General features: G+C 50.2%; 2 protein-coding genes across 2 annotated transcripts in view; one reads left to right on the top strand and one right to left on the bottom strand.

The window, feature by feature from the left end:
- Positions 1 to 218: 218 nt before the first annotated feature.
- LOC106004949 lies at positions 219 to 1,130 on the bottom strand. Its single transcript, XM_013051824.1, is given in 6 exon segments — positions 219 to 414; positions 416 to 462; positions 465 to 547; positions 550 to 694; positions 697 to 758; positions 761 to 1,130. Coding segments are annotated over 6 exon segments (903 nt in total).
- Positions 1,131 to 1,479: 349 nt separating this feature from the next.
- The window catches only part of TWIST2 (twist family bHLH transcription factor 2), a 50,387-nt gene continuing 40,712 nt past the window's right edge, over positions 1,480 to 11,154 (top strand). Inside the window, exon 1 of the mRNA XM_004743730.3 lies at positions 1,480 to 2,186. Coding sequence (XP_004743787.1) covers positions 1,669 to 2,151 — 483 coding nt within the window. The 5' untranslated portion in view covers positions 1,480 to 1,668 and the 3' untranslated portion in view covers positions 2,152 to 2,186. The remainder of the gene's footprint in view (positions 2,187 to 11,154) is intronic.

Here is an 11,154-nt window from a genome sequence, read left to right as displayed (position 1 = left end):
AGAGGCGGTTGGGCGGGGTGGGGCTGGGCGCGGTGACTCGGCAGGACCCTTTAGTCACAGGATCTTGAAGCCCGCGGGTGGGTTAGAAACTGCAAACAGCGTTGTTACGTGGCCACCTCCGTGTGAGGGCCTGTTCTTCCCAGACCTCTGCTCGGCTCGCTGCTGGGGCAATGTCCCCCTTGAGCAGCCGTGGCCGCCCACCACCGCCCGCGGGGTTCCTAACGCGGTGGTCGCGGCCCGCCTGGCGGCCGAGGAGCAGCGGAGGCCCAGCGCTCCGCGGGCCCCGAGTTCAACTTCAATAAAAGGACCCACCCGCCCTTGATCACGCGGCTTGCCTGACAGCCGGGCTCAGGCCCGGGCCTAATTGAGCCCGGGTCACCTGGGAATAGGTTCAAAGGCATCAAAGCCGTAAACCACCTCCAGGCCCCGAGCCAGAGCGGCCTGGCGAACAAAGAGCCCCCCCGAACCACTTCAAACACGCCCGCGCTCGGCGTCCAGATGGCGCGGAGCCGGGGTCCGCGGTGTCGCCTGCCGAGGCCAGGCCCCGGCTCCCGCCGCCCTGCGCCCTCCTGCCTGCAGGCGCCCAGCGCAGGGGCGGCTGTGCAGCTCCCCAGACTGCCCTCCGGGCCACTGGTGACTGGCGAAGCAGAGGAAGAACTCAGAGGCTGGGGCCTTGCACCGGGGGCCTGGCGGTTGCCCCCGCCCCGTACCCGGCATCCCAGGCAGGGCCAAGCAGGTGGGCGCTGTGGGCACCGGCGCTCCCGCAGAGGCTCGCTGTGGTGTTCAAGTTTGAAAGCACTTAGAAGCAAGGTCTGCAAAGGGCGTTGGTGCCGGGATCCCCAGAAAGCTGGGGTGAGAAAGGCCACCCAACACGAAGCCTGGGCAGAGACGGTGCATGTGCACTGATCCCTGCACCACGTGCGTGGGCAAAGGCATCTCGGAGGGCACTCAAGCGTCCGCACGCCTGTGGTCCGGTTGCCGGGACCCCCTGCCCGCGCGCGTCTTCCACCCCAGACTGAATGTGCGGGCCGCGGCTCGGACTCGCGGCGCTCCCGGGGGGCAGCCAAGGAGCGCAGAGGCCGGAGCACCCCCGGGGCTCCCCGCCTCTTCCTCACCTCCTGGGAGCGCATCTAGGGTAGGACTCGGCTCCCGCGCCCCTCGCGCCCCTCGCGCCCCGGGGAGATCCCGCAGCCTGGCGGGGCCCGACCTCCACGTTAAGGAGCAGACAAAGCAGGTCGGTAATGCCCAGAGCGCCGGGCGGCCAGAGAGCGGTCGGATGCGGGCTGGGGGCTCTGGCGGCGGGCTAAGGCCGGGCCTCCCGGGTGCCCGCCGCGGCCAGGGCCGAAAGGGGAGGCAAAACTGAAAGTGCCGCGCCGGGGGGCGGGGGCGGCGGGCGAAGGCCCCAAAACTCGTCCAGCCCCCGGCCGCCGCGGCCAATCAGCGCGCCGCCCTCGCTCCTGACAACTATTTAGCAACCCAGCCTGGCTAGAGTTTCCAAAAAAGTTAGAATAACTTCCTCTCCCGGAGACCTCGGTTTTGCACAAGCCGGCCTTGAAATCAGAGCCTCTCGAGCAACTCGGAGAGCGTGTGCTCGGCGACCGCGGGCTTGGGCAGCGGCGCGCGCTCGGCGCCCGGCGCCCCTAGCCCCAAGCGCGCCGGGCGGGCGCCATGGAGGAGGGCTCCAGCTCGCCCGTGTCCCCCGTGGACAGCCTGGGCACCAGCGAGGAGGAGCTCGAGAGGCAGCCCAAGCGCTTCGGCCGGAAGCGGCGCTACAGCAAGAAGTCGAGTGAAGATGGCAGCCCGACCCCAGGCAAGCGCGGCAAGAAGGGCAGCCCAAGCGCGCAGTCCTTCGAGGAGCTGCAGAGCCAGCGCATCCTGGCCAACGTGCGCGAGCGCCAGCGCACCCAGTCGCTCAACGAGGCCTTCGCCGCGCTGCGCAAGATCATCCCCACGCTGCCCTCGGACAAGCTCAGCAAGATCCAGACGCTCAAGCTGGCCGCCAGGTACATAGACTTCCTCTACCAGGTCCTGCAGAGCGACGAGATGGACAATAAGATGACCAGCTGCAGCTACGTGGCCCACGAGCGCCTCAGCTACGCCTTCTCCGTGTGGCGCATGGAGGGCGCGTGGTCCATGTCCGCCTCCCACTAGCGCCGCGCCACCCACGTCTGGACCCGAGCGCCAGGGTAGGTGCTGCGCGCGCGACTGGCGCCCTCCGCAGCTAGGGGCGGGCGGCCCGGCCAGCGCATCCCTCTTCGTGGAGGCCCTGCGGGCCGGGGCGGCGTGGTTGGGGTGCGTTTTTCCTCGCAGCAACAGAAGGGGGTCGGTTGGGAAGCTCTCGAGTCCCAGGGGCACCCTTGGGGCCTTTTGCAAGCTTCCCTGCTGGGTGTCAGTCCGGGAGCTGGGGAGAAGGGGGGGCGCACCGGTGACAGCGGTACTTGCTACCCTTGCTGCTTCTGTCGCTGGCGCCTGCGAGTGAGTGTCGGGAGAGTGGGCATCGGAAGAACGGCCGGCAGCCCGCACGGGCAGAGAGGTGGAAAGCCACTGCCCTCGGCGCCCTCCAGAATCGAGGCCTCCCGCGAGGCTGCCCGAGCCGGGTTGTGCCCGTCTGCGGCTTCGCCCTCTTCCCGGGAAGCGCGTTCATGGTGCGGACACTCAGTTTTCGCGGAAAGCCGAGCGGTCCGCGCCCTGGTGAGTCTGGTGGGCACAAGAGAGCGGGCCGGCGGCCAGGTTTACCTTGGGGAGAGCGGGAGGACACGGCCCTGCGTTGGTGGCTCCGGAGCCACTGCAGCGGGAGAGCCTTGGCACGCCCTGCGCTGGGAGCGCGGGAGACAGGGCCCGGGCTGAGCCGCGGAGACCAGAGCGCCTAGGCCAGGAGCGCACCCCGGGTTCGGAAACCCTCTGCCCGCAGGCAGGTGGGCGGATCTCGGAGCTGGGAGCCTCTGGTTCCAGCCTTGAACCTGGAGGGTTTGGGAGTGGGGTCTGTGCGCGCCGCGTCCCGGCGCCCGGCCCCCGCAGGAGAGCGCGAGGGGTCCAGGCTGGGAAACAGGTTTGCGGGAACCGGAGGGAGTGCGGGCCAGGCCCTGCACGTGAGAAGGCGAAGGGGACACAGCTGCTGAGAGCATTTGGAAACTCTGGTTTGCTCTGGAAGAGCGCTCAGGGCGCCCTGCACCAGCTCCCTTTGACCAGCCACCTTGGAACTCCGTTTAGAGGAAATCTAACTCCCGAGGCGCCTTCCCTTCCAGAAGGCTCTTTGAGGCCGATGGGCATCTTCCTTCGGAGGGCTCTCTAGGGCAATGGGAAGGGGCAAGATAAGTTGTGGGCCAAGGGGGTGGTAAAGATCCTTACTACTTAGTGTGCTTTAGTTTTCTGCTCATCTTGCAGTGTTTTTATAAGTCTCTACTTCACACAGAAGGAATTTAGATTAATCCAGAGTGTGCCCCCACCCGTTCTCCCAAACGTATCTATTTCTTTTCTTTCTTTCTTTCTTTTTTAAAATACGGGTTTCTAATATCTGCAAATGTTTTTGCTGTGGTCACAAAAGGCTGATCTGGCACAGGTGAATCTTCTTTGTTAAGCTTTTATTTCTGTGCCTCTGAAAATTCTTTTGATGAAATTGCCCCCCCCTTAAGATAATGATCGCTTTTTAAAGAAAGATATTTTAGCAGAAATAACTTTTGGGAATCTTCTCCTGTCTTTGTCAAAAACAGATGGAAAGTATCGCAATCACGTATTTCTCTAAGAAAGAAAGTTTGGATTGGCTGAGTAGTAAAATGCTACAGGGGGATAATACATTAATTCTGGGTTTTGCTGCCTAAATTATGAGCTTCCATTAGTTAATTCCATTTACCCTTTATACCATGGATAGTTTACAGCACATCTGAAGGAAGGATAAACAAATGAAGGTTGTCATCTTTGTAAAACATACATGTATAGCTTTGTTTAAGGAAAATGTCAACAGAATTATCGTTAAGACTTCCCTCCAGAAAATTACTGAAAACAAATACCAGGAGATATGAGCTTAATGCAAAATTTAGTAGGATCATTTAAAATTCATTTTAAAATCATTGCATTCCTCAAACTTAGAGAATCAGACCTAGATCACAAATAAAGATTATATAAAAATAAAAAGTGACACTTTATTTATTGTAAGTGATGAGAGTTTTTTGGGAAAAACCCTTAAAACATAACACAGCACATTTAGCTGGAGGAAAAAAATGGTCTATATGGTTGCCTATTTATTTTTTTTATATATTTGAATATAACTGATTAATTCCAGGAAGCCAGTTTCTTTAGGTAGAAAGATACCCACTCTCTGCAAGACGAGGAGAGAAATGGGGACATTTTTGATAACACCAATAATTCTGGACACACCTTGGCTTTACTTGTTTTTACTTTGCACATTGGGCAAACTATTTTTGTTTGTTTGTTTGTTTGTTGTGTTTTTTGCTTGTTTGTTTTTATCATATTACTGTCTGTGAATGTAAGTTACAATCATGATTGGTTTGATTTCCTGAAAATGTTGCTAAATGACATTTGCTATTTGTAATATTTTTAAAAAGTGTTAGTTATACATACCAGCAAAGAATTTCTAGAACTTTCAGTAAGTGTTGGGTGAGTTTAATGTTCTCAGTATACGAGATGTTTTCACATATATGAAAAAAGCTATGTCCAGATGAATAGCAATAACCACAAAGAACCTGAATTGTCCCTTGGTACAAAGAGAATCGCAGGAAATGGTGTTCGGCTGGTGGTAATATTTATCCTCACTTTCTTCCTTAGTCCTGTATTTAAGCATAAAAATATACAATAGATCAGGCGTCTTTGGACAGTCAGCTAGGTTCATCTCATTGGGAGAATCTCAAAAGAAGTTTTTAGTATTGTTGTTAAATGCTGAAGCTTTAGTAATAGGGTCAGGGGCACCTGGCTTTGAGGAAGGTGATGATTATCAAACATTTTTCCTTTTTTCCACTTTGTCATTAAAGAAAACGTCTTCCCTGACTCCTGCCATAGGCAGATTTTCAGTGGGTTACTGTACTCAACAAATGACTTTTTTTTTTCCCCCTGAGAATTTTTAGTTTGGAACTTTGGAGAACAGAGTATGACCCTTTCACCTCCTAAAAAGTGTGTAAGCCTGTTTCTCCCTCCTGAATATTGATTTCTAGGAGGTGTTTGTTAACTGCTCCATTTGGAAAGCTAGCGGGTCTCCAAAGCAAATGAATTCCCCGTGGGGAATGTACATGCAGAATCCCCAGGACAGGTTTTGATGGATCCGAAGAAGTGGAATGAAAGCCTGAGCTACCTAAAACACAAGTATTGTTTTGTTATAAAATACCCGTCAATAAGATCCAATAGAGGGAGCTGACCTCTGTGATGTGGGTATATCGTTCTGTAATGTCTGTGTTATTCTTTCAACCTTGAACGAAGAAGTCTTGCTATAGCATCTGGCCAGCGTGGGGGCTGAAGGGATGGGACTTTGAAAGTGGCTGTTTGAGGTCATTTGAAATATAGTACTTGATTGAGGTTTTCTGGAAAAAAAAAAGGTACTATTTTCAGACAAGTCTTGAGCCTGAAAGAATTGAGTTTCCATCATCCTTGTTTCAATCTATCCTGGACTGACGGCACAGATGTCAGATTCCTCTTGCCTGGCAAAAAAAAAAAAAAGACCACAAAGTAAACTCTTTCGGAGCAGAGCACTATAACTCATAACATCAGTTTAAATCTGGGCTTAAAAAAAAAACAAATATTTTAATAAGCCAATTTTAAAGGCTGAACTTTTATGACAGTTTTTAAGCTTAGTATTTATATTAATCTATTCTCACTGGTGTCTTTAAAAACGCTGTGAATGCGTGCTGGAATGTCTGTTTATGTTTGTGTCTTTTCCTGGGAAAGGATAAATGTGCTGCAAGAAACAGACCAAATACAAAGTCTCCACCAGCAAAGAGTTCCCGAGCGAGGCAATAAAACTCAAAGAAAAGGTGAATAAGTTATGGAGGCCAAGAAGCAGCCATAAAGGAGAAGGAGACTAAGAGATATGGACAAGATAGAATACTAAGATCAGAAGCTGTTTAAAGAGATACTCCGCATGGTCACCTGAGTCTACAAGTATGTAACATTATATAGAATGAAACACACACGCCCTTAAAACTGGTAAAATCTGCATAAGGTCTGGAGATTGTATCAGTGTTAATTTCCCAGCTGTGACCTTGCTCTATAGTTTTGCAAGATGTTGCCAGTGAGGGAAACTGAGTAAAGAGTATAAGAGACTCCCTGTGCATTATTTCTTACAACTTCATATGAATCCACAGTTATCTCAATATAAAAAGGAAAGATATGCCACAAGAATTTAAACATTTTTTCTGCATTCAAACAAATAAATTATATAAGGAATGATGATGTCCCATCTCGGAGTAATAAACGAGTGTGGTTTGAGTCCAAATCTATTTTTTTTTCTGATGTCATTTGCATTTTGTACTTCTTTCCAAAATATGAGGAATCTCAAAGTATTTCCTCTGTGCAATTAAAGGTGGTTCCTTCTTATCCTTAGACAGAATAAAATTCTAGAAATCTGAAAGAAGAAATACCAATTGATACATTTTTCCCCTATACTAAGAAACAAAATATTTTTCAAAGAAATTTTAGGAAATATTTACCTGAAACTGACCCAACATTTGCTTTTGAGATACAAAGCCTACACTGACGTGCATGAAACACACACAATTCTGAAACCCATGGTTTGTAAAAATTATTCACCAAGAGGGGTAGAGATTAACGTTTTAGTATTAAGAGACATACAGACAGGGAGAGGGGAGAGAGAGAGCTCAAACCCTAAGCCTCGTCATGGTTATTTGAAAGTAATATTTATTTGTCCTAGGAACATGTTTTGTGTTTGGTTCAGTAGTAACTCTTTGAATGCAATTTAGTTATATTAAATGTGCCTTAATTTAATGTTTGTCTTGGAATGGGATATGGTGACATTAATGATGTGATTTTCATGCTGATGTCAACTAGGTCACAATGGGATTTGTCTTCAGTGATTACTGGTGGTGGTCGTGCTCAAGGAGTCTTCAGTCAGGAACTAGAAAAGCCAGCATGTAACTTCATACCAACATGAGAGAAATTTTTAGTGGTTAATTGAAAATAGAGTCATTTTGAAGCCAAACATTGCTTCGAATGTCTGTATTGTTTTTCCTCCAGTTCGATTGTTCAGAATAACATGAGTCTGGGATTTGTACAGAAAATCAGCGGTTGAAAGCGCTCAGTGCATGGAGTTTCATGGCGTCTGTTGCTTAGTACCCGTGTTTCCCATCCCCACACACTTTCTGCGGTGACCTGACGAGGGGAAAACTGAGATGACCCAGCTTCTCATGACGCCTCCTGTAGGACTGTAACTTTGTTTCTCAAATCCTCAGATCCATACCTTTAAAATGGGCGCACACACCTCCCTTTCTGTAGATCAGAATTTCCCCATCAGTTAAATGAAAGGGATAACCCAGGGAGCTTTTACTTACCAAATTTAGCTCTTCTGGAAAATACCTTTTTCTTTTTAGCTCACTTCCAGCCTTTAAAAAAAAAAAAAAAAAGTCACCTGTATCTTTTAGGGGTGAATTGCAAACTTAGTTATGCTGTCTGGCATTGGATTCTTATTTCCCACTGTTTTCATTTTGACAGAGAGCCCACACTTGGTTTTCTGAATGTGCAGATCTGGTGCATGACTGACAGGCAAGATTTGGGCAGAAACCTGGATTTTAATTAACCCTTTGATGGTGACCAGACATCCAGTTCCAACCCCAGAGCTGAGGTCTGTGCTGTGGTCACAGCCAAAGCCCCAGGACCTCAGCCAGGGCCGCTCAGCACAGGACAACCTGGAGCAGGTTTTTAGCTTTTTTGCTTTGAGAGAAGAGGAATAGGGATCTTTCTCTGACTTCCCCTTGGAGGAAAAAAGGTCCACGCTTCTGTTGTTATTTTTTTTTTTTTTTTTTTTTTTTTTTTTGCTGCTTTTTTGCCGCTATACAAATAAAATGCCACACGGACTTTTCTGGTAAATTCTCTGAGTGTGTCCCTCTTCTTAAGAGATTCAGGGGATTTTTTTTTTTTGCCTGCTTCAGGGGCAAGTGGGGCTCTGGAAGGGATGGCTTGTAAAATAAATAAACTCCCTAAAAGAAAACACAGGCCAATAGTTTATAGTCTCTGACTCTCTACTGCTGCGGTGGATTTTTTTGTGGGTTTGACTTCGGTTTAACATTCTGGAAGTCAAAATGCAAGCAGCCAGTGCCTTCCTTCAATCAAGAGCTCTAGAAGTAAAGATTGAGTTGCTGTTTCCGTTCCTTAATCTCAGTTCTTAAAGTAGATCTGGCTAGCAGGGAGCTCCGAGGGATCAGAAGTCAAAAGCCATTCGCCTTGTGTGATTGTTTGGACCTGGGGGTGCCTGCGAGCTGGAGGGGTCTGCTGCCGTGAAAGGTTTGAAGGCGAGCTAGCCTTCGGGTTTAGCAAGATCTCCACTGACTTCCAGAAAGCCGTGTGAACTTATAACCCCGCTCTTCATGAAACCGCCTTGATAAATACTAGTGAGGGGCTTCTCGCTTCTTCGGGAATGCCTGGATTATTGCAAATTGGAAAGGAAAGTGGGGCAAGGGGAGGCATGATTTTCTTTCTCCAATTGAGACCTGTCTCTTCCAGGAGATTAAGTTGCACAGATGAACAACGTCTTTACTGAAGACTGATTTTTCCCAAATTTAAATCATTCCAAATCCAATATGACATATATATTGGTTCCTAACTAATCAAAATGGATTTTCCTCTGTTTTGCGATGGCTGTGTGCATGGGTGGGGCCTGAGAAAGAAAGATCTGATCCTTTTTTTTTTTTTTTTTTGCTGCCTGGTGAGCATTTTTCCTGCAGCCCTGCCCTCTGCCACCTCCGGCCCCCCACACCTGGCATTCCCTCCTGTATTCCGTAGCTGAGAGCTCACCTGTATGTTCCCACTATTAGCGGAGGCCCGTGTAGATTTTCATATTATACTAAGTAATAAAGGATGAGCAAAAAGCCCACCATCAGGCTCTGCTTGGAGTTGAGGGCTTCTGGGTGTTTCGGAAGTGCCTGGACCCCCTGTTCCCCACCTCAGTGCTGAGTGACCCCCTCTCCTTAGCTGCCCATCATTACTACTTTCTAAGAAAACTGTTGCATTGAGACTAGAGCAGAAGTGTCCCCAACAGATACCTGTACCCCAGGAAGTCTGGTGTGTCCTGTTTTCGTTGATGTCTCTTGGGCGACATGAGCGGCTCCAGCCACCCAAAACAGTGTGGGTGGGGACCGTGTGGTGACACCCTGGGCGCGCCGGGGTTCCGTGGCACGTTTACAGGCTGAGGCAGGTCTGAAGGGTGACCAGGAGCCCACACCGTGAAACATCTTAAGGGCAGGGTGAACTTGAGGCTGTTTTGCTGGATGGTAAAGTGTGGCCACTTGCCCAGCTCTCTTTCAGACGGCTTTTTGAGGGTAGGGGTTATCTCTGAATTAAACGACATGCATCGGGTGAAGGCTGGGATCTATTTACGGGCTCATCTCAAATATGGTTACTACGCTTTCTTCGTTTTTGTTTTATGATGCTTCAAAAACAAACAGTTTCTTCTGATTTCATTGTTGAGCAGTTTCACCTCCTTGTGTGTCTCTGAAGACTCCCTAAACATTAACCCGGCAGCTTAAAATTTATACTGTGGAAGAGGAGTGACAGTCACTCTTTCAGGAGTGACAGAGTAAGAGAAAATGAGGATGTGGGCAGGAAGTGTGCTGTGTGGGGTCTCTTGCAAGGAAAGGGGCAACCGAGGGGATGGGGCTCCCTTAAGAAGAAGATGGAAGGATCCACGCTTGTCACCTTCCTCTGCCACCTGCTGCAGATGGGTCCCTCAGAAATGGAAAAGAAAATGCTTTATCAGAAGCGCACTGCCTGCCTTCCCAGAGAAAGGACCCTTCATAAGAACCCACAAGGTCCCGCCTCAATTCTTCTGCCTTAATGCCCCAGGTGGGAGGCCACCGGGGCCAAAACAGAGTCCCTCCAAGGCGGTCAGGGGTGGACACCTCCTCCACGGTGGGGTGGGGACCCTAGGATCAGCCTGGGTTGGGTCTGCTGTCCTGGGTGGCTGGGTGCCCCTATGAGACTGGGAGGGACTCTCTCATGACAGAGGAGGGAAGAGAGAGGAAAGATGGAACAGATCACTCGTGAAGGGTGTGTGTCGGCCTCAGGCTTCCTGGGCATCCAGGTGCTGCAGGTGGGTCCAGCCTGTAGGTCGTGCTGATGACTGTCCCAGCATGAGCCCAGTGGGGCTCAGCCTTTGCCGGGGCTGATGCAAGCAAGTGGTCACTTAGCCTTTGTTTCCTCCTCCTGGGTTTCATGCAGTAACCGTTCCCTATGGCCAAATCTGATGTGAAAAGCTCCTGCTCCTCCAAAGACGCCTCCAGAGGAAAATCTCAGGCTCCCACCTCCCAGGTTTCCAAGGCTCATGGAACCCCCTGTCTTGGCTGCGAGAGGACCAACGACCGCATTGTCCCTCTCCCAGACCATCGCTGTGCTGCAAGTGCAGAACTGGGCTGTGCGGTAACACGTTTCTTTTCCCAATGACAAGCTCCACCCTCCCAGCGGTGCCTCCCTTGGCCACGTGTCCACGCGTGGATCCTCCGGACCGATGTCTCGGGTAGGCAGCTGTAGTGAACGGTTTTGGAGAGATACAGCAAGTACCATTTTATATCAGTTACATAATTTCACCTTTTCTGGGCAGCACAAGGGGCGGGGAGGGTGGACAGAGCCGGAGCGGAACAGGCTTGCGTTTCTGGCTCCTGGTGCACACTCGTGTTTGCACGCAGGGAACAGTAATCCTTGCCATCCGAGGGCTTTTTGATACCTGGGCCGACTTGTAACCATGGTGACTCTCCACAGTGGGTTTTGCAGTTTATCGAAGTCATTGTTTCTGGAGTAAATCCTATGGTGTTCTTTTCCCTTAGTAAACTGGTATTTTTCTATTTGGGGGAAATTTTAATTAGACAGAAACCAAAGGCTGTTGTCTTTGTAGGAACAGGATCGGCTACCAAATGACTCTGTGGGACCAACCCATTGTCTTGTGTCCAGAGGGGTCAACAGGACTTTCCTGAGATTGAACTTGGC

The sequence above is a fragment of the Mustela putorius genome, unplaced genomic scaffold (assembly GCF_011764305.1).
Source record: "Mustela putorius furo isolate JIRA1106 unplaced genomic scaffold, ASM1176430v1.1 tig00003869_pilon_pilon_pilon, whole genome shotgun sequence".
In the NCBI taxonomy this organism is placed as follows: domain Eukaryota; kingdom Metazoa; phylum Chordata; class Mammalia; order Carnivora; family Mustelidae; genus Mustela; species Mustela putorius.
Note: the sequence above shows the minus strand (reverse complement) of the source record. Positions and strands in the feature narration are given on the sequence as shown.